Source organism: Portunus trituberculatus, chromosome 18 (genome assembly GCF_017591435.1).
Source record: "Portunus trituberculatus isolate SZX2019 chromosome 18, ASM1759143v1, whole genome shotgun sequence".
NCBI classification, from domain to species: domain Eukaryota; kingdom Metazoa; phylum Arthropoda; class Malacostraca; order Decapoda; family Portunidae; genus Portunus; species Portunus trituberculatus.
In genome coordinates this window covers 13,558,113-13,581,922 of record NC_059272.1, presented here as the reverse complement: position 1 = coordinate 13,581,922, position 23,810 = coordinate 13,558,113, and the positions used below count along the sequence as shown (strand labels likewise).

The 23,810-nt window shown below is 35.2% G+C and overlaps 2 protein-coding genes across 10 annotated transcripts in view; one reads left to right on the top strand and one right to left on the bottom strand.

Moving 5' to 3' along the window:
• The window catches only part of LOC123505450 (palmitoyl-protein thioesterase 1-like), a 31,998-nt gene extending 19,639 nt beyond the window's left edge, over positions 1 to 12,359 (top strand). For all 7 annotated transcript variants that reach the window (XM_045256743.1, XM_045256749.1, XM_045256744.1 and 4 more), the window contains 2 exons: positions 2,451 to 2,621; positions 10,561 to 12,359. In XM_045256743.1, coding sequence (XP_045112678.1) covers positions 2,451 to 2,621; positions 10,561 to 10,686 — 297 coding nt within the window. In that variant the 3' untranslated portion in view covers positions 10,687 to 12,359. The remainder of the gene's footprint in view (positions 1 to 2,450; positions 2,622 to 10,560) is intronic.
• A 7,255-nt stretch (positions 12,360 to 19,614) lies between these two features.
• Positions 19,615 to 23,810, bottom strand: part of LOC123505449 (LITAF domain-containing protein-like) — a 47,199-nt gene continuing 43,003 nt past the window's right edge. For 2 of the 3 annotated variants that reach the window (XM_045256739.1, XM_045256742.1), the window contains 2 exons: positions 21,814 to 21,970; positions 19,615 to 20,916 (listed from right to left, as the gene is read on the bottom strand). In XM_045256739.1, coding sequence (XP_045112674.1) covers positions 20,808 to 20,916; positions 21,814 to 21,970 — 266 coding nt within the window. In that variant the 3' untranslated portion in view covers positions 19,615 to 20,807. The other variant, XM_045256741.1, reaches the window with a different exon arrangement.

Genomic DNA, 23,810 nt, shown 5'->3' with positions numbered 1-23,810 from the left:
ATGCCTGTTCCCAAGCAGAGCCAAGAGAGGTAGCCAAAAGAATGGGATAAATGTCTTGAAACTTCCCTCTTGAATAAGTTCAGATCATAGGTAGATGGAAATACAGAAGCAGGCAGGGAGCTCCAGAATTTATCAAAGAAGGGGATGAATGATTGAAAGTATACTGGTTGGTGGATAGAATAGGGGTGAAAGAAAAAAAAATCTTGTGCAGCAAAGCCACAGGAGGAGGGGAGGCATGCAGTTAACAAAATCAGAAGAGCATTTGGCATGAAAATAGTTTGTTTCTGAATGTTTCAGATAATGAATAGCATTCAGGAACAAATTAAATTTGAGAATGAGGTTACACTATAATGAGGGTACTTTTTTATGCAGGAGGGAAGCTTGCCAAGAGTAACAAAATATAAAAAAAGGCCCACTTTAACTGCAAGTTCCCTAAAAGATTTTAAAGGAATTAGCCTGAAAAGAGGGACAAATGTCTTGAAACCTCTCTCTTAAAATAAGTTAAGCTGTAGGAAGATAGAAATACAGATGTTGGTAGGGAGTTCCAGAGTTTACCAGAGAGAGGTATGAATGATTGAGAGTACTGGTAAACTCTTGTATTAGAGAGTTGAACAGAAAAGGGATGAGAGGAAAAAGAAAGAATTGTGCAGCAAGGACACAGGAGGAGGGGAAGCATGCAGTTAGCAAGATCAATAGAGCAGTTAGCATGAAAATAACGATTAAAGATAGAAAGAGATGCAACATTTCGGTGGTGAGAAAGAGGCTAAGACAGTAAGTCAGAGGAGGGGAGTTGATGAGATGAAAAGCTTTTGATTCCATCCTATCTAATAAAAATGTGTGAGTGAAACCCTCCCAAACATAGGAAGAGTACTCCATACAAGGACAGATAAGGTCCTTGTACAGAGTTAGCAGTTGGAGGGGTGAGAAAAATTGGCAGAGATACCGCAGAACACCTAACTTCATAGAAGCTGTTGTAGCAAGAAATGAGATGTGAAGTTTCCAGTTAAGATTATGAGTAAAGAACAGACTGATGATATTCAGTGTGGAAGAGGGAGACAGTTGAGTGTCATTGAAGAAGATGGGATAGTTGTCTGGAAGGTTGTGTCAAGTTGATAGATGGAGAAATTGAGTTTTCTCTGCCCCAATCAGAAATTTTAGAGAGATCAGAAGCCAGGTGTTCTGTGGTGTCCCTGCATGATCTGTTGACTTCCTGAAAGGTTTGTCATCTCTGAAAGGACATGGAAAGATGTAGGATGGTATTATCAGCATAGGAGTGAATAGGGCAAGAAGTTTGGTTAAGAAGGTCATTAATGAATAATAGAGAGTGGGTGACAGGACAGAACCCTGAGGAACACCACTGTTAATATATTTAGGAGAAGAACAGTGGCCATCTACCATGGCTGCAATAGAATGGTCAAAAAGGAAACTTGAGAAGGATAGAAACCGTAGGATGGCAGTATTGAAATCGAAGCTTTGTGCCAGACTATCAAAAGCTTTTGATATGTCTAATGTGACAGCAAAAGTTTCACCAAAATCTCTAAAAGAGGATGATCAAGACTCCGTAAGAAACGCCAGATCACCAGTAGAGCGACCTTGACAGAAGCCATACTGGCGATCAGGTGGAAGATTGTGAAGTGACAGATGTTTAAGAATCTTCCTATTGAAAATAAATTGAAAAACCTTAGACAAGCAAGAGGTTAAAGCTATATGACAGTAGTTTGAGGGGTTAGAACAGTCACCCTTTTTAGGAACAGGCTGAATGTAGGCAAACTTCCAGCGAGAAGGAAAGGTAGAAGTCGATAAACATAGTTGAAAAAGTTTTGCCAGGCAAGGTGCAAGCACAGAAGTGCAGTTTTTGAGAACAATAGGAAGGACCTCATCAGGTCCATAAGCCTTCTGAGGGCATGGAAAACATCATTACAAAGAACTTTGATTGAAGGCATGAAATAGTCAGAGGAGACAAGCCCAGAATCATCTTAGGTGGAGTTTTGATCAAAGGTTTGAGAGAAAAGTTCAGCTTTAGAGACAGATAAGATGGCAATGGTGCTATCAGGATAAAATAAAGGAGGGAAATATGAAGAAGTAAATTTATTGGAGATGTTTTTGGCCAGATGCCAGAAGTCATGAGGGAGTTTGAGTTTGAAACATTTTGACATTTTCTACTAATGAAGAAATATTTGACAAGTTGAAGAACAGACTTAACATGATTCGGGACAGAAATATAAAGTGCATGAGCTTCAGGAGATGTAAGGCTCAGGTACCTTTTGTGGGCAACCTCTCTGTCCTTGTTAAACCAAGGTTGAAAAGGTTGAGAAAATAATGAGGAATGTATGCCTCCATACCGGACATTATCACCTCTGTGAAATTTGTTTTTATATTTGAATTCATATCCAACAATGTACTGTACTTGACTTAAGTAAACCTGTTGTTTTTATTTGCTTGCTTGACAGGTGGTGAATGAGGAGTATCGCAGCAATTTGAAGAAGCTTGAAAACTTTGTTATGGTTAAGTTCCTGAAAGATTCCATGGTGGTTCCAACAGAGAGTGAATGGTTTGGTTTCTACTCTCCAGGCCAAGATCAGGAAATTCTGTCCCTTCAACAAACAGAACTGTATCTGGAGGTTAGTCTTTTTTGTGGCAAATTAATATTTACAAAATTTTTGATTGGTTGAGATGATGAAATGTTTGTATGGATCTGTAATTACGCCATTAGTGGAAAAACAAGCAAAGTTTTTAGTTGTTTTTGTTCTGAGACTAGTACTAAGAAAACTGATTAGGTTTTTTTTAAGTAGTCACCTTGTGTAACAATATACGACACACCTTATTTAGCTTGTTCCAAAAACTTTTTTTTTTGGCATGTTATGAAAGTCATACTGTATTTCTTTTCTGCAAAAACAATTACTTTACTTTGAACTTCTGGCTAGTGTTGTATGAGAACATTGATCATGTGTAAGTGAAAACTTGCATTTTCAAGCTCTTCAATCCAGACAATAGAAATCTACTCTCAGCACCATATCTGGGCTGGGAGGTGGTGAGGTTAGACCTGCCTCAGAGGCAGGTATCTCTCTCTCTCTCTCTCTCTCTCTCTCTCTCTCTCTCTCTCTCTCTCTCTCTCTCTCTCTCTCTCTCTCTCTCTCTCTCTCTCTCTCTCTCTCTCTCTCTCTCTCTCTCTCTCTCTCTCTTCTATCTTGTAAGGTTGGCAGTCCCATATCCTTCTGTCATTTTTCATTTGAGATCCTTTAGTTCCAGCACCATCTTTGTAGCAATCTTCTGTATCCTTTCCAATTTTCTTATATCCTTTTTAGAGCTCAGAGACCATACCACTGCTGCATATTCCAGCCTTGGGCGTGTCATGCTTGTGATGATTTTTTTCATCATATCTTTATCCATATAATGAAATGCCACTCTTATATTAGTCAACATTTTATATGATAGTCCAAATATCTTGCTTATGTATTTTTCAGGGCTCAGATTTTCCTGTATGATCACTCCCAGATCTTTTTCCTCTTTAGTCTTCATTATTTGTTCCTCTCCCATCATATAGTTCCATACCGGTCTTCTCTTACTCTTTCCTAGTTCCATTATGTGACATTTCTTGGCATTAAACTCCAATTTTCACTTCCTGCTCCACTCATAGATCTTGTTTAAATCTTCCTGCAACAGCAGACAGTCCTCTCTGGTTTTGATAACTCTTAGCAACTTTGCATCATCAGCAAATAAATTTATATAACTGTTTATCCCAATGTGAATGTCGTTTACATAAATCTGAAACATAATGGGGGGCTAACACTGACCCTTGTGGCACTCTGCTAGTTACTTTACCCCAAGATGAGTATGTATCTCTGATCACAGTTCTCATTTCCCTATCCTTCAAATAATCTCTTGTCCATTCAAGCAAGGTTCCACGCAGTCCTCCTATGTTCTCTAGTTTCCAAAGTAGTCTTCCATGAGGGACTTTATCAAAAGCCTTTTAATGTCCAGGTATACTGTGTCTACCCATCCATCTCTGTTTTCAAGTCCTGCAATAACTCTTGAGTAGAAGCTTAATAAGTTTGATACACATGACCGCCCTGTCCTGAACCCAAATTGTCTGTTCGATATGACTTGCTCCTCTTCTAGAAATTTAACCCATTTTTTTTTTTATAATTATTTCACATAACTTCCCCAAGACACTTGTAAGTGACACTGGTCTGTAATATAGTCGTTCATTTGCCTTTCCTCTTTTAAATATCGGTATAACGTTGGCTCTCTTCCACTCTAGTGGAACTTTCCCTTCATGTATTGAACTTGTAATTATTTCCCAAATTGGATCCAGTAGTTGCTCTTTACATTCTTTTAACACCCAGCCTGATACACCATATGGCCCCATTGCTTTTCTGACTTTTCTGACTTTCAACTTATCCAATAATCTTCCAATATCCTCTTTGTGCACTGCGATCTCCTGTAATCCTTGGCAATCCCATGTCTTATTAGGTTCTGTGAAATCATCTACTGCAGTGAGTACCATTTTGAAGCTCTCATTCATTATTTCACACATTTCCATCTCTGTTTGGTATGTCTTCCCTTTAATTATTTTTTCAATTGTTTTCTTATTCTTTGTTTTGCCGTTTATAATCTTGTAGAAAAGTGTGGGTTCATCTTTGCATTGATTCACTACATCTTTCTCAAATTTTTTTTTCTTCCTCTCTCCTTACTTTGATATATTCATTTCTGGCATCTTTGTACTGCTGTATGTTATAGTAATTTCCCTACTTTATGAGTTTCTTCCACGTTTTATCTTTTGTCTTTTTTTGCTTGTATGCATCTAGCATTGAGCCAAGCATGTATTTTTTTCTGAACTCTATAAACAGCTTAATCTTCTTTACATGTCCTCATGTCCCTCCAACTTCTGTTACCAGCACCAGGTCTTCCTTGTCAATCTTTTCAATGCCATTTGCTATTTTATACGTTGTTATTAGATCTCCTCATTCTCTTCTATCTTGTAATGTTGGCAGTCCCATTTCCTTCAGCCTTTCCTCATATGTTAGGTCCTTTAGTTCCGGCACTATCTTTGTAGCTATCTTCTGGACCCCTTCTAATCTTCTTATACTCATATCTTTTTTCAAGTTCAACGACCACGGTCCAAGGTTAGGAAGGGCATCCACTCGAGGTAATGGTTCCCAAATACCAAAACCAAAGTCCTCCTGACTCCTCTGTCAGGAGGCACTGTCCTAGCCCTACTGTAATAGGGGAACCAGACGTAAAAAAAAAAAAAAAAAAAAAAAAATCTCCATGAATTGCAATGCCACTCTAATATTAGGCAGTATTTTATATGTTAATCCAAATATCTTACTTATGTGCTTTTTGGAGTTTAGTTTTCCTGTATAACCACTTCCAGATCTTTTTCCTCTTTAGTCTTCATTATTTGTTCCTCTCCCATCAGATAATTCCATACTGCTCTTCTCTTACTCTTTCCTAATTCCATTATGTGACATTTCTTGGCATTGAACTCTAACTTCCACTTCTTATTCCACTGATAAATTTTGTTTATATCTTCCTGCAGCAGCAAACAATCCTCCTGGGTCTTGATTACTCTTAGCAATTTTGCATCATCAGCAAACAAATTAATATAAATGATTACCCTATTTTGTATGTCATTTACATATACCTGGAACATAATGGGGGCTAACACTGACCCTTGTGGCACTCCACTTGTTACTGTACCCCAAGATGAGTATGTATCTCTGATCACAGTTTTCATCTCTTTGTCCTTCAAGTAAGCCTAAATTTATCCAATCTAACAAGTTCCTCTTAATCCTCCTATGCTGTGTACCTTCCAAAAGTAGTCTGCTGTGAGGGAGTTTATCAAAAGCCTTTTTTATGTTCAGTTATACAGCATACCACCCATCCATTTTTTGCTCTCCAGTCCTTCTATTACTCTTGAGTAGAAACTTAGTAAATTTGACACACATGACTGTCCTGTCCTGAACCCAAATTGTCTTTTCGATATAACTTGTTTTTCTTCTAGATATTTAAACCAATTTTTCTTGGTAACAATTTCACATATCTTCCCCAAAACACTTGTAAGTGACACTGGTCTGTAATTTAATGGCTCAGCTGACTTTCTTCCTTTGAATTTTGGGATTAAGTTAGCTCTTTTCTATTCCAGTGGTACTCTTTCTTCATTTAATGAACTTATAATTGTTTCCCAAATTGGATCTAACAGCTGCTCTTTACATTCTTTTAGTACCCAGCCTGATACACCATCCACCCCCTTTGCTTTTCTGACATCCAAATTATCTAATAATCTTCTAATATCCTCTTTGTGCTCTATGATTTCCTGCAATCCTCGGCAATGTAATGTCCTATTTGGTTCTGCAAATTCCTCTTCTTCAGTGAACATAGTTTCAAAACTTTCATTTGTTATTTCACTTATTTCCTTTGTTGTTTGGTGTGTCTTCCCTTCTTTAATTATTTTTCTATTGTTTCCTTATTCTTCATTTATAAATTTGTAGAAAAGCTTGGGTTCATCTTTGCTTTCTTGCACCACATTTTTCTCAAAGTTTCTTTCTTCCTCTCTCCTTACTCTGATATATTCATTTCTCGCATCCTTATACTGCTGTCTATTATTTTCATTTCTCTGCTTTTTTAGTTTCTTCCAAGCTTTATCTTTTTCCCTTTTTAGCTTCTATACATCTGGCATTGTACCAAGCATGTATACTTTTCTTTACTCTATAGATGAGTACGTATTTCTTCACTCCTTTATATTTCCATAGGAATATTTCATGTTTCCCCTGTATTGTCCTTCTGTTCATAATTATCCTCCTTTCAATATCATCAAAAAAATTTCTGATCCTTTGAAGATCTGCTCTTGCATAATTTAATCTCTCTTTTTAGTAGTCTTCTCTGTATCTTATCCCATCCTCTTCCTGCATTTCCAACATTAATGTAACTTGATCACTTCTTCCCATTGGACTAAGGTATTGTATGCTGGGAGGGGGCTCTGGCTTTTTTGTGAATACTAGGTCAATCAACGATGGTTCTTCTTCTCCTCTGTACCGTGTTGATTCTTCCACCCATTGATCCAGTATATTCACCATAGTCAACTGTAACACCTCTTTGCTCCATGATCCAGCATTACCCATTACTTCCATTCTCGCCAGTTTACTCTGTTGCAGTTAAAGTCTCCTACTAATCTTACTAATAGTATTTTTCCATCTCTTCTTATCATATTATCTAAGTACTTGATCACCTCTCTTTGCATTTCCTTATGTTCCTCAGTTCTCCATGTATTTGTCTTAGTTGGCACATACGTAACTATGATTTTCCTTTTTTTCAATTCCTCTATGTTGATTGTTACTCCCATTACTTCCACCATGCCATCACTATATTGCACTTCCTCCACACATATATTATCACAAACTCCTCCTCCCTCTTTTCCTTCCCTGTCTCTTCTCCAGCTATTATATTCCTCCTCTTTAAAGCTAACATGGATCTCCTGCTTTAATTTTTTTTCTATCATGCACATTACATCTGGTCTTTTTTCTTTCAAATAGTCTCTAACTTCTAACACACTGGATAACAACCTATCTATATTAGTATAAGTTAATTTCTTGCCTCTTGCATGACCTCCTCCTTCCAAAGATACCACTTCTTCAGTCTCATGTCTAGAACCCTCCAGTAGAAATTCTTTTTCTCGATCTCTGTCCTTTTCTTGTTTTTTCCTTAGCTTAATTTCTTAGCACTTTGTCATTTTTCCTCTCTTCCAGGTTCATATAACTTTTTATCCATATATCCTTAGATTTAGTATCATCAGCCAGTTTCCCTTTTCTTGTCATAATCTCCTCCACCACCACCTGCAATCTCATTTTCACTCATTGGTCTCTTTCCCCCCTTCACTAAACCTTCCCAACCTAATCACTTCCTCCACTTCCAGGTCAAACTCCTGTGTGCTGTCTTGCCCTGCTTGATAATAGTTTTGGCCAATTCTCTCTCTCTTCTCGCTCTCTCATGAAGTTTGGATTTTTTTTTTTCCCCTTCAGCCCAAATATTAAGATGAATTTTCCCTTATCCACTGTGTCCCTCACTAGATTTTCTTTCTCCTTAATTACATGTATAACAGTATCTTTTGTCTTTTCCTGTATTTGTTTCCTTACTACCTCTGAGAATTTAAGTTTTTCTTTTTGCCATTTGTGTTTCCAGGCATTTCATTGTTCTTCGAATTTGCTTTCACTCATTCCACTCTCTACTTTATCCTCCCCATCCTTTATTTTTTTCTGTAGGCTTCTTAAGGATTCTTCATAGTTGCAAGAATCCTTAAGGTTTCTTGCGTTCACGCATGCTGATAATAATGATGATATTGATATTAATAATAGCAATAATAAGATTAATAATAATAATAATAATAATAATAACTGATAATGAGAGAGAGAGAGAGAGAGAGAGAGAGAGAGAGAGTTGTGAATAGGTAGTGTGGGGGCTGGTGCTAATTCCTCCTTGACTTTCCTCCTCCCTCGAGTCCCTTCCCTTCACGGTGGGGGTTGACAGCTACTAATGAATCACAGGCTACCTTTCAAACCATTCTGCAGAAGTGACTCATGAATGTGTACTACAGCGTATTTAGAGAAATTATTACCCTAAACTTTTTGCAATGTACAAGTAAATGATATTTTCTAGAGAAGCAGATATCAGATACATTATCATCCTATCATGCTGCAGGAAGCCACCGTTGAATAAACAATCATATGTGAAAATTTCATGTCAATCAGATGAATACAAATAGCAAAACAAGGACGAAATTATGAAAAATCTCCAGGGGGGAATATTTTTTTTTTTTTTTTTTTTTTTTTTTTTTTCACTTCAAAAATTTTTCACAAAATTGGTACAAACTCTGATTGACTTTTGTTTGGTATCATCTTAAAGTACAACAAAAATGCAATTTTTTTGTTGGAAAGATTTTTTATAATGTTAAGAGAAAATGAAATAAAAGAGTGAAAAAATAAACAAAAAAAGGGCAGGCAGTTCAAGTCAGACTAGTCTGACTTATCGCGAAATCTGAGTTATCGGGGTCCGAGTTGTCAAGGTTCAACAGTAATTTTTTATATTCAGTAAGTTTTTATTTGTATTATGACATACTGCAAAATAATGAACTTGGTTTGGAAATGAAGCGAGTACTAATTACTTCACAGTTTTCCTATCTTACCTCAATACGTTAATCACGACTCGGGGATTGTCCAGTTCAATCATAAAAGAGCAGATTGTTGTAACTGCTGGTGGTGCCTTGTTACTTTTTGTTACTTGTTACTTATGAGATCAGTGTACTTATATGAAATATTACTCAACCATCTTACCTGTTTAAGTGATTCTGGTCAAATGGAAAACTGGTCATTTATCTTGACCCTAGCTGGGAAAAGAGCAAGGCCACAACACAAAATAAAAACAAAGCGGCAAGTGGAACTGATGTTTACTTCTTTACCCAGATTTTATTGGATTCAGCAGCCTTCAGATTGTTCCATGTCTGAAATTTTGTTCCAAAACCAAAGGAAAAAAAATATTGAAATTTTTGTTCCATGTCCGAGGTGTTCCAAGTCCAAAGGTCCACTATATATATATATATATATATATATATATATATATATATATATATATATATATATATATATATATAGTGAATCCTTGGCCTTGGAACACCTCAGACTTGGAACAAAAATTTCAGTAATTTTCACCCTTGGTGTTGGAACAAATTTCAGACTTGAAACAACCTGAAGGCTGTTGAATCTGGCAAATCTGGGTGACACTAGTGCCGTTGGCAGGAGGTAAACATCAGTTGCCGCTTTGTTTTGATTCCACATTGTAGCCTTATTATTATCATTATTATTATCATTGTTGTTATTGTGATTAATATTATTATCATTACAATGGTACTGTATTGCGTTTATGTATATGCCTTGTGCCAGTGCTCTCTATGTTTTCCTGCTCAATACACCTCTATGCTGTCATGCACTCCACCCTTGTTATTCTGTATCTGGCTGGGTTACTACACTGTGTTGCCCACACAGTGTTTGTAACTTAGACCTTAAACCTGGAGTGCTGGAACAGCCTTAAATGCGAAGATCACCCAGAAATAACTATGTGTAGCTTGCCACCAAAAGGTAAATGATATAGATTTTACATAGTTCAATTCTTATTTACTTAGGTAAAAAATTGGGTCTTGGAATGGATTAAAATTATTTACATTTTCTTACAGGAAAAATGGTTTCAGACTTGGAAGAATCCGGACATGGAACAGCCTTTTGGAACGAATTATGTTTCAAGTCTGAGGGTTCACTATATATATATATATATATATATATATATATATATATATATATATATATATATATATATATATATATATATATATGAGATTTTTTCCAAAGGTTATATGTACAATTTTTTCCAAAGGTTATATGTACAACTTTTATTTTGATTTTGTATCCATCAACTATAACTCATCCATTTTATATTCATATACAGGAACTTTGCAGTTGTTATCTGAATGTTTTATTAATGAGTTTTAAAAGAAAATCTATTCTTTTACAGGACCGTCTAGGACTGAAGGAGATGGATGAAGCTGGGAAACTTAAGTTTGTCAGTGTTGATGGTGACCATCTTGAGTTTTCAGATGAATGGTTCCTTCAGGAGATTGTTGACAAATATGTAACATAATATTGTTCATATTTTCTATATAGATTTTAAATCTTACCTTATTCTGAAATACCATTATTTGCTTATACATTGATTATTAACTAAAGCATTTTAAACACTATTCAGTATATTTATGTATCAATTTTTACTCAAAATATTATGCTGTAAAGGTCTAGCTTTCTATTTACAATACATACATAACCTTAGCATGGAAGAACAACAAATGAAACTTCATCATCTGAAATATAGTTTGGATTATGATTGTAGCTACAATGGCCACAAAAAAAAGTATACATCACTGAATTTTGATTAACAAGACTATACAATACAAAATAAGGCAGTTTTATTTTAGAATTTTATCTTACAATTAGTATTTCAACATATTTTCCGTGGACTTCAGAACACACTGGATTCTCCTGGGCATGGAATCAGCAAGGGTGGAGAAGTAGGATGCATTGAAGTAGATCCATATCTTTTTCAGCTCCTCTGTCAGGTTCTTGATACTGTTGGGGCATGAATTCTCCAGGTTAGTATGCCAGGTGTTTTCAATTGGGTTGAGGTCTGGGGAGTTGCCTGGCCAGTCAAGAACACGTTTATTGTTTTTCACCATGAACTCCGTGACAGCCATGGACTTATGTGCTGGTGCTAAGTCGTGCATAGAATATTCTGCTTCGTGAATGCTCCAAAATGTCAGCATGTGCTCCTCCAAAACCTCAATATAATTAGTTGCCTTCATTGTCACGTTCTTAGGAAGAAAGTAGTTTAACAGAGCCCTTATGACCAGTGAATGCCCCCCACATCATAACACTGTCTGGATGTTTGACCATTTTGACAGTGTATTGGGGATCATAACGGAACACATTACTGGGCCTCCTCACGATCTTAGAGTCATTCCTGATCAGCCAGAACATGCTTTCATCTGTGAACATTACTTTCTGCCAGTCTGCCGATCTCCACTACTCGTATTTCCGGCAGAAATCCAAACGTTGCCCTGTCAGAAGCGGTTTTTTGGCAGCGCGGTGTGCTGACAATTTTAAGTCCTTCTGAAGGTGTTGAATAGTTCACACCAAAACGTTCTGCAAGAGGTTGAGGGGTTTCTCTTTTAGGCTGACAGCTGTAATCGAAGTCCTTCACCTCTCTTGCCAGGACCTTGCCTGTGCACAGAGACGTCTTCCTCAGTGCCCCATAGTTTGGTTTTCTAGCTTGTACCGCACCAAGACAGAGGTTCTCTACTGCGGTTTTTAGCTTGCAAATGGTCCTCCTCATCACCTTTAATTCTGCCACTACGCCTATGACAGACCAGCCTTAGACTAGGAGGGCAAAGGCCTGGGTTTTATTGTGAAGAGACAGCTGTGCATAACCCATAATAATGAATGTTGGGTGTCTGGTAGCACATTGAAGTTGGCACGCAAATAGGGGCGCTCAGAAGCAGCATAACAAAAACTCTCTCTGTAGAAGTGCTGGAGGTACACTGAAGCCTTGTGTGGTAAGGAATAATGAATAGAGGTGGGGTCTAGCCAATGAACATCATCACTAGCTCCACTCTGCCAGTGACATTAATGCAAATAAACACTGCACATTCGTGTGTGTACTTTTTTTGTTGCGTTGAAAATGTATACTTTTTTGTAGCCACTGTATTATATTTTAATGACAATATATAGCAACACTGCAAAAAAATAAACTTTTAATATGTATAAAGCTCTTTCCATGGAACTGGAATTCCTGTGATGAGACAAAGGATAGACAAGCAGCAGCAGGGGTCTAATTTCTCTCAAAACCTTAATGTAGTCAACTTTGTCCTAGTTGGACTCTGTTAATACAATAATCCCTCTAATACATGGATGTTCAGTAACTGGACTTGTCAATATCTGAATGTAACTGTGTCTGGATATTAAAACAGACACATGTTCAGTTGAATATCCAGCCATACTTGTGGCAGCTATCAGTGTGACCCAAGCTTTTCTCTGAGCATTTCTCTTTTGCCAATGTCACACTATGTGGCACTTCCATGTAGTTCATACCATGTCATGTTGTACAGGAAAAGCAGAGAGATTACTATAAGAACCCTTATGTTGTTGATATAGGCTCATCAATTTAATGCTGTGTGGGAAACTAGTGAAAGATTTTATATGTTCAATCAGAACATATGGAAATATAATAAAAAGTTTTAGAAATATTATAGAACTTCAAATTATTACTTTTCTTTGCAGGTTCCATTGGAATATTCTATAGCACTTTTTTCTCATGGTCTTCCTTGTACACAGTGAATAAATGAGTATCAAATGTTGTGACAAGATTGGAAGCAGGAGTGTGGGGTGGCTGTACAGTGTGACCATATCCATAGGACTGCACCTGTATTGTCCTTGCATCGAACATGACATAACAGTAGTGTGGCTTTGTGTAGCAGTGCTGCAACAGAGAAATGTCTCTTATTTTCTTTTTTTTTTTTCACAATGCAGCAGTGCTGTTGCATAATGACATTAGGCTTCCTTTCACTCTCTTGCAAGTTGGCATGACTAGTGTTATGATAAACTATTAGTTTATAAGGTAAATTATCTATGTTCAGGTATGTGAAGTGTAAATGAAAATATGTATACAATATATGCATACACACATTATTTTTAGTGTTTATAATAACTAACAAATAGTATACAATAGGGTATATATATATATATATATATATATATATATATATATATATATATATATATATATATATATATATATATATATATAAGTATAGGTCATTACTTTTAAAATATTGTGCTATTGGGATAACTTGCACTTGTTAAAGATTAAGCGCATTTAAAAGGTAGGCGGCTGAGTGAGACCATCACTCTTTCTCTCTCAAGCACTTAATACTATCACTACAGAATTCACCTACCCGTACAAAAGCAGCAACCATGTGGCACCTCTGTGATGCCACACTACTTTCACCAGACTCCATTTAATTAATACAGCTAAGTTCAGGATTAGGTTAGGAAAGGCCTTCACTGCTTTAGCTTGGAATAAGCTTGCAGTGGCAGCCAGCCACTACCTACCGTAAGTTCATTAACATTAGCCCCCCACTTTTTTTTTATACCTTTGTTTCCATTTGCACGGAATTGCATCTCACAAGTTGGGACACTGTCTGCAAGCTCTTGCTCTCCACATCTGCACAAGCACAACAACTCTTTCCTGTTCCTGGTGATTTTTAGTTGTATTCACCATTTAAGGTTACAAAATTCATGCTGAACTAATAGAAGGAATACAATAAGTTAAAGTGAGCTGGTGATGAGTCTTCTTTCAATGGTTATAACCTTTGAACAAATCAGCAATCATTATGATGGAAATTTCCCAATCAAATTCACAGCAATGTTGTGTGTCATTTAATTCTATGGAGAGAACTTGTAGAGTCGAAAAGCATTTCAAATATAAACTATTGAATGATTTCTATATAGTATGTAGAATTAATGTTGGAAAAAAAAAAGAAAAAATGACATTAAATGTTTAATTGAGAAAATAATGATACATTTATGTTAGTAATAGTAAAATATTGTAGTAAATGGCAAACAGAGGCTAAACTTATACATACATGATGTGATATGATAAAATTTTTACCTCAAATTATATCTCTGCTAAAATAATGCATCATAGTAAAGATACATGGAAAAATTCTACAAAGTATTTGAAAACAACTCAAATAAGATTATACATATACTGTGTGTGTGTGTGTGTGTGATAGGCTGGTATTTACTCTTACCAGAATCTGTGAACACTGCGAAGTTACATTAAAGGTAATATTCCTTAATATATATATATATATATATATATATATATATATATATATATATATATATATATATATATATATATATATATATATATATATATATATATATATATATATATATATATATATATATATATATATATATATATATATATATATATATATATATATATATATATATATACACACAAGGTTAAAAGATATTCCTATATTAATTTTGAATTCCATCTGTTTGCTTTACATATGAGACAGAGAAAATTATATCAATTGTATTAAACCCAATATGAAATGTCTCTAAGTAAAAATCATGATGAGTATGAGTTATCAGGAGACTCAATGTTAGATCTGCAGCATTACAAGTTGATTTCATCACTTCCAAATATCCCTTTAAGGGGGACCGTCCGGTGGCCATGGTATCAAAAAATCTGAAAAATATAGAAAATCCCCAAAACACCACCAGAGCATCCCTAAACATATGGCAACATAGTGATGGAGTATTTTGGGGAAATACGCTAAAATACGTGGGGTATTTAAACTTTAAAGGGCCCCTGCCACACTCACCGCAACCCGGGGCTTCCCCCCTCCACACTCTGTACCATAAATGATGACAATAAGCATGAAAAAAGCCATGAAAAGTGGTTTCTTTGGTAAGGAAAGATGGGCGCTGGCAACTTAGAACTATGGCATACACAGGAACACACCCTCTCCCCTTCCATTTCAGTGTCCATGTGACTGCGATGGGAGGAGGATCTATTGAGTATCTTGCCCGATATTTCACACCTTGCAAGCCACAATCCAGCCTATTTTACCTGCCTTTTTTGCCTTACAATGTCTAAACAAACGGTGCAAGTGGAAATTACAAGTTGTACCGACCATGCATGGATGGGAGACACCCTCGCCTTCGAGCGACTAATAACTAATCATTGTAGGGGCGGCCAGGTGCCATATGAATCTTACAGAATATTCTAAACATGCCTAAAAAGCATATATGATGCACATGGTGGTGTATGAGCATGAAATATCTAACCCAAATAAATGTACAGGGTCATAGAGGACGAAAATGACATCTCTGGGGTTTTTTGCCTTTTTTTCAGTTTCCATTTTTTATCATTCAAATCGTATCTTCTCCCACATTTCTCAACAGATTTTCAATTTTGAGGTATCATTTTGAAGCTCAATGAAGCTGCTACATTTCCATCTCCTAGAATTTGGAATTTTTTTTTTTTTTAAGTGATGCAATATAATTTTACACACACACACACACACACACACACACACACATATATATATATATATATATATATATATATATATATATATATATATATATATATATATATATATATATATATATATAAAATCGAAGAAATTAAAAAATTCATAATGGCAAAAAAAAAAAAAAAAAAAAAAAATCTGAGATGGAAAGTTTTGTTATACCACATACTTCATATCCGTACTAGCAAAATTGAAATCTGTTTATAAGAAAAATATTATTTTTTCAAATTTTTTTATTTTATTTTTCATGCAGTTATTTATGGGATGATTCGCTTGTAACTACTAAAGTAACCGTGTAATAAACATCTACCAGTGAAAAAAAAAAAAAAAAAAAAAAAAATACCCATGTACCTCTTTATTTTAGATTTTTCAAAAACCTCACCAGATGGTCCCCTTAATGCCACTTGCAAGACAATACCAAAGTTATATTTGATTCAAACAATAACTCCCGTCTTACATTTTCTGGATATCATAACAACTGATAGCTCAAACTGCCCAGTGGTTTCAGGAACATTTCAAACCACACATTCATTCAAATTCACAAGAACCTTTACTTGAGAGAGAGAGAGAGAGAGCTTGATTTAAATGAGTTCTTCCATGAGCTCTTGCAGCACAAGTTTTGGGTGAGATTCTTATATATATTAATCAACAACCATTAATTACTTTTCCAACATTCTAATGTATACATATAGATTAACTATACAATCTGGCACACAATTGCATTTATTACTCCAGCCAACAGATCTCAATTTAATTATAACAATATGAATTTCCTTTGGTCAAATATGTGCCTCATAAAAAGCAGACAATTATCTTAAACTATTGTCATGACTATTTTGCATTCATTTTTTGTAATATCATGAAAAGACATATTACAAGACTGAATTTGAAGTGTATTATGAGACTTCAGGCACCAAGATAATATTTGATAAGGTGGCACTAAGGTGTTACAGGACAATATTAGACATTACAGAGAAAACATGAGGGAATGAGACACTTGATAGGAACAAGAATAATTAACTGTTGTATGTTAGTTGAACAAGCAAGAAACGGGTAACATTATAGTGGACAATGCTGTGTGAGCAGGAAAGGAAAGGTATGATTCATTAAATGATCATGGCGGCATTTGAAATCACAGGCCCTATTCCTTTACTAAGCATTTTTTTTTTTTTCATTTATTCTTTTTATTTTAGATACTGCAGCAGTATAACATTTCTCATGCAGATGCTTACCAGTGCCACAGTTACTTCATTTTATATTTAAGAAAATGAGTATGTGCTTATAATGTGTCACTGAATACTATCATGAATATATGTACAATAAGAGTTATTGAATTTCTTTACAACAGGTAATGTGGTGAACCTCTAACGAGTCATAGGTGACTTACATCTTTAATGATAATAGAACTCCATCACATGTCACTATTCAAGAATTGACAAATTGGTGCATGAGTAGGGTTACCATAAATTTCTGCATGCAAACTGGGACAGTCTTCAATTATGAGGCAGTATTCACATTATATAATTATAATATAAATACATTTAATTTTTAGTAAGAAAAGATAATGCAACATATCTTTGCTTATGGGTCAGGGTAACAAAAACACTGAATTAGAAAGTTTCTATTGAGATAATAGATAGAATGATGAAAATAATAATAATAATAATAATAATAATAGTAATAAACAGAACTGAATCCTCCCTCTTGAAAGAAATTGTCATAGGAAGGAGGAAATACAGAAGTAGGCAGGGAGTTTTAGAATTTACCAAAGATAGGACAGAATGATTGAGAATAATGGTTAACTCTTGCATTAGAGAGGTGGACAGAATATGGACGAGAGAAGGAAGAAAGTCTTGTGCAGCGAGGCTGCAGAAAGAAGGGAAGACATGCAGTCAGGAAGATCAGAAGAGCAGTTAATGTATAGAAGTCAAACCAAACTATGTGTGTACATTTGTGAGAAAATGCTCCAAGGCCATTGGCTCAACACTGTTCATGTCAGAGCAATAGGGTGGCACCATTAACCAGCTATATGCAACCATCTGCCAAACTGAGTGGTTAGCAATGGTGACTCACTAATTTCAAAATGCTTGAAGTATTTTACCATTGAATAGAAGGCCTCTTTGTTCCTGGGTCAAGCAAGGAAAACAATACTGTATACACTTAATCCTCGGCTATCACGCCCAATTGGAGCCGAAATAGCCGCGCCATAGCCGAAAACGCGATAGCCGAATTGATCTTGGCATGAAGACGGTTTTGGCCAATGAGCGCTCAGATATCCCATGACGTCATAGCTGGGCGCGCGATAGCAGGCATCTGAGGTTGCGATAATGAAATCATAACAGCTTTTCATGGGTGCCCGATAGCAATAAAACGCAATAGCCAAAGTCGCGATAGCTGAGGGTTGACTGTACTGTCTTATGGCATTTTCAATCAACCCTACAAGGCAGGAAACAATGAGGTATTAACTGCATGCAAAAACAATATTTTCATAAGGATGATGCTTGGAGAGTTCTCTCCAGGCACTACTTACTTACTTACTTACTTACACACACGCACGCACGCACGCACGCACGCACGCACGCACACACACACACACACACACACACACACACACACACACACACACACACACACACACACTAGTTCCTATTCTTTTAACATTCTACAAATTTAATAAATGATTCAATATTATATCATGACATTTAATATATTGCCAATAAAAATTGTCACAAACTAACAATAACATACTTAGAGAAATACTACAAGGATCATTTACTTTGTTATAATTGCAAGATGCAACAACCACTTTTAGTTACGAGGGAGGGGAATTAATTTTCAGATATCATGATGAATGATGGAGGGAAGCATTACTTTCATAAATATAAGCTAATGTTTACTATTGTAAAGAAAGATACTAAAATTTATAATAAGTAAAGAAAATAAATAGATAAATAAAAAGCATAAATAAAATATTGAACACAAAATAACTTTCTTCTAAGGTCACTTAAACATGAAGCTTAAGTGACTTTTTTTTCTCTTTTTGCATCACACTGTAGAACTGCAACCATTATTATTCTAAAATGTTTCCATGTAACTGCTTTACACATTTATCTTACATCCAAAAGAATAAAATTTTCAAACATTAGACAAAAAAATAAAAATAAAATAAAATAAAATAAATAAATAAATAAAAAATAAAAATAATAAGTAAATAAATAAATAAATAAATAAAATAAAAATGAATTAAAATAAACAAATAAAATATGGAAGACAAAACAGATGTCTTATGAACAGAGCTTTGATAACCAGTTAGTAACACAACATACTAATTACATAACATGTATAATTTCTACCTCACTAAAAAGCCACTTGTGTTGACTTCAACTCGAGTTGAGATTGGTGCGCACACCAAAATGCTCCATTTTGCTCCCTAGGCCAGGATGCTGCTGATACTTCAAAATACTATTTATACAGTTTAAATAACACTAATATCCATATAGGAAATAAAAAAAAAATGTAATGAGATTCTTCTGACTCCTTCAGTATTTGCTGATTAAAGACACTCATTCATGGCTGCTAAATAAACCTTAAGCAGCAAAAGATTTGAATGGCAGCCATTTCAGCAGTCAGTGTCAGGTGCCACTGTCTCGTCACCCCTTCAACATAATGATGTGTATCTTGTGTCACTGGAGCACTTGTGACATATCCGATGACGAACATTTTGCATCATGGCTGCTTTCTGCTAACACGGTGTATTTTCTTTCCTAGATACTGTATGAGATCTCTCAGAATGTAGGTCATATATGATGTGATGGCATACTTGACTTTCATCAATATTAAAAAGGTGAATGACTCTTGAATCAAGGTAAGTACTGATGTGTCATGCTAGAAATAATAAAAAAATTGTATTAATGGATTAGTTTATCATAAAAATTAATGCTTTCTCTCATTTGGCATCTTCGAAAATGGACTTAAGAAGGCAGATTATATATTTTTTTTCTATTAAATTTGTGTGGGCTCATTTCTTATTGCATGTATTTATTACGAAAAATCACTTACCATCATCATTATTTTTGTAGTGGAGAGAGAGAGAGAGAGAGAGAGAGAGAGAGAGAGAGAGAGAGAGAGAGAGAGAGAGAGAGAGAGAGAGATATATATATATATATATATATATATATATATATATATATATATATATATATATATATATATATATATATATATATATATATATATATAGTAAATAGTGTAGAGATTAAAGGGTGTCATGAGCAAGTGGTTTGTTGCCCATGAACCGTTAAGGCAGAGTATTTTCATTAATGTGAAAATATTATGCTTTTATGTGGTGTATAGGCACAAACACACAACTTGTGTGTATTTGACGTTATGACTTGAGATGTGACATCATCTCAATATAGGTTTGGAGTGGCTTGCGTGCGGAAACGGTTACGAGCAAGACAGCCACAAGTTGTGACATGGCTATGATATCATCTCAACACAAGTTGATCGCAAAAATGTAGCTTAATATAATAATCAACTTGGCAACAATAACAAACATTTCAAAGATGTTCTGTTCACTCTACAATTATATTGCAATTGGAAGAATTTATTTGTATAATAGAGAAATGCAAATCAATACAAATAATAGCTTAAGACATTGAACAATTTTCTCCTTTTTACTTCTTCCTTACTTATAATATCTTAGGCTATATTAAGTGTTTTCCTTAAAAACTGTGTTCTGATGTCAAGGTTTACTTTTCTTTTACCTAAATCAAAATAAGTCCACAGAAACTCAAAGTTTCTACATTATTCAAAATTTCACTGAATGCTAACTATTCATACATGTTTTAATATATATGTATATAAAATCTGCTTATGACAAACTTTAAAGACATTAAATCTTAAAATTCCATTGATCATATATGGATGGTGAATAACATTGACAGGACACAGGAAGTTGGTAAGTTGGTGGTTTGAGTAACATTCACAATAAATCTCAAAATTTCATTGATCAGATATGGACGGCCAGGAGTTGTGTGGTCTAAGTAATATCCACAAGGCACAGGAGGTTGGGCAGGTTTCTTAGAAGTGTTGCTTATCCTCTCTTATATTTGCCCAAGAAGGAGTTGCAGTGTGGGCAGCTATGTTCAACATCCATGCAATCATTCAAACAGCAGGGAATAAGGCAGCATCCCATCCAGCACCTAATAAATAAAGTTGTAGCTGTAGTTGTTATTTTTGTTGTCTAGATTCAGTGAGTGAGGAAAGTACACCTCCATGCCAAACACTATCACCTCTGTTATGCACTCAGCACACAGAGCTGGGTCTGACATGGAAGCAGTAGTCATTCAAAGGAAAATCAGCATATTACCTCCTCAGGTCCTCTTGATTAGCAGAAACAAGATGCCAGAGGCACCTCTGCTTTGGGTAATCCTGAGGAGGGACTGGAGTGATAGAACAGGACACAGGTTGTGATCAGAGAAACACCAAGGAGCAGATAGGGTAACAGCATATGCAGAGGGATCAGAGGTGAGGAAAATATCAAATGAATAATGCTTAGCATGTCTTTCAGACAGTCAGGAATAAGAGTAGGGTATTGCACTAGTTGCCTTGCCAAGGATAGCAAATTTAAAGGCAAGTTTATATGGATGGCTGAAGGGAGAGAACACCAAAGCTGGTGGTGAACATTTAAGTCTTCAAGAATGGAGATTTCTGCAAAAGGGAATAGAGTCAGGAAGTTGTCCACTTTGAAGGTTAAGAGGTCAAACGATTTTTTGTAGTCAGAGCGGCTACGTGAGATGTACAACACAGCTGAATTCAGTTTGAGTGACTCTGTAGTTATAGTCAGATTGCAAATTTGAAACATTCAGGAATGTGCACCACAAGAGATTAAGTCATTGTGCACATGAATGCAACATCCAACTTTCAATTGAAAATGAATGTAAATAAAATAGGAAGGAACATATAAGGGATTGGGAATCACTCCTTTAGGTGACCTGCACTAGATACTGTTCTATTTTCCATACAATTTCTTTATTTCAGTTATTGAAAATCAATAATCTCTTTAAACCTATTAACATAATGAAAAAGACTTTACATACCCAAGAATGCATATAATGAATCCAGAAAGCCAAGCCACAACGGAGGGTGAAGTCTTTGTTGTTGTGTCAACTTCAGCACGGCAATGAGGGCAGATCATGTGTGTTGACTGTGATCCCAAAGGAACAACAGTTGTTACAACAGTTGTTGGTGCACCAGCTGTGAAAAAAAAAAAATTAGCATTGTTATCAACATAAGAGGCACTTGCTCTGAGTATTCTATAATGCACAGATTAGAAGAAAGAATTTTTTTTTTTATTTTTCAATCAATTTATCCCTATCTCATGTAATATTGCATACATTAAAAGCCTTATAGAATCACATATTTCTCTAACATTTTTACTCTATGTACACTATTTAGTTTTTACATTTCTACATTCTTGTAAATTATTCACATTGATTTCAATGAGTAAAAAGGAAAAAATTATAAATAAATAAATTGATTAATCAATTTAGTTTTTTCTTGTGGATTCTACACAATAATAGTTTCTTAGGTTGCTGGAGGATAAATCTACAGTATACATGAGTAAGGATAATGCTTTAACTACATACCTACAAGGTTTCTAGATTAACCCATTAGTGCCCAATCATACTTTAAAGGACGTTGATAGTGATCTTTTTTATATGGCTCATTCCATTTGGGAGGAAGATAGGAAATTACCATTTGTTTCATAAAGAAAGGAAGACTTGTGCTTCTCCTGAGATGCATTACAGAAAATGAGAATGCATGGGAGCTGTACGCTGGAAAGCATTAAGTGATAGCTTTTCTGAAAGATGAAAGGTGGATGCAATCGCAAGAATCTTTCAATGAAAGAAGTAAGCCTTTTGTAGTATCCCTAAGTTTTGTCCTTAAAAAAAAGTTCAAAAGTGTCATAATGAGTATGTGTGAAAAGAATCTTACAAAATATTTACATTATCTTATCATATACTGTTACTGAATCTCGGACATACTTTAAAGCATGTGTGGACACTTCCTAAGAGGTGGTGTGAAATTTGACCTACCTAATAGTCTCTATAGTACTTTCTTATTTGGGTATCTTTTAAAGTTTTGTGTCTTCTTTTCTTTGTATATATACCAATAGTAAAACATATCCTTGACTACCTCTAAGACTAAATCCATGAAAGAAAGAAAGTGACCAGGCTACTCCAGGGTTCAACTAGTGCTAAAATACTCTTAAGAGTCTAGACACTAGTTCTCAGCAAAAATGATGGCACAAATTTTTTATATACAATATTTAAGTTATAACTATTATTTCAGAGACTAAATCAGTACAATTTTAACTAGAAATAGAAATAACATAAAACTAGGGAAATATATAATTCTCTCTCTCTCTCTCTCTCTCTCTCTCTCTCTCTCTCTCTCTATATATATATATATATATATATATATATATATATATATATATATATACACACACACACACACACACACACATATATATATATATATATATATATATATATATATATATATATATATATATATATATATACACACACACACACACACACACACACACACACACACACACACACACACACACACACACACACATTAAAAAGGCTTTTGATAAAGTCCCACAAGGGAGACTTCTTTGGAAACTAGAGTACATAGGAGGACTGCATGGAACCTTGCTCGAATGGACAAGAGATTATTTTAAGGATAGGGAAATGAGAACTGTGATCAGAGATACATACTCATCTTGGGGTAAAGTAACTAGCGGACTGCCACAAGGGTCAGTGTTAGCCCCCATTATGTTTCAAGTTTATGTAAACAACATTCACATTGGGATAAACAGTTATATAAAGTTATTTGCTGATGATGCAAAGTTGCTAAAAGTTATCTACACCAGAGAGAACTGTCTGCTGTTGCTGGAAGATTTAAACAAGATCTATGGAGCAAGAAGTGGAAATTGGAGTTTAATGACAAAAAATGCCACATAATGGAACTAGGAAAGAGTAAGAGAACTATTTGGAGTATGGAACTATTTGATGGGAGA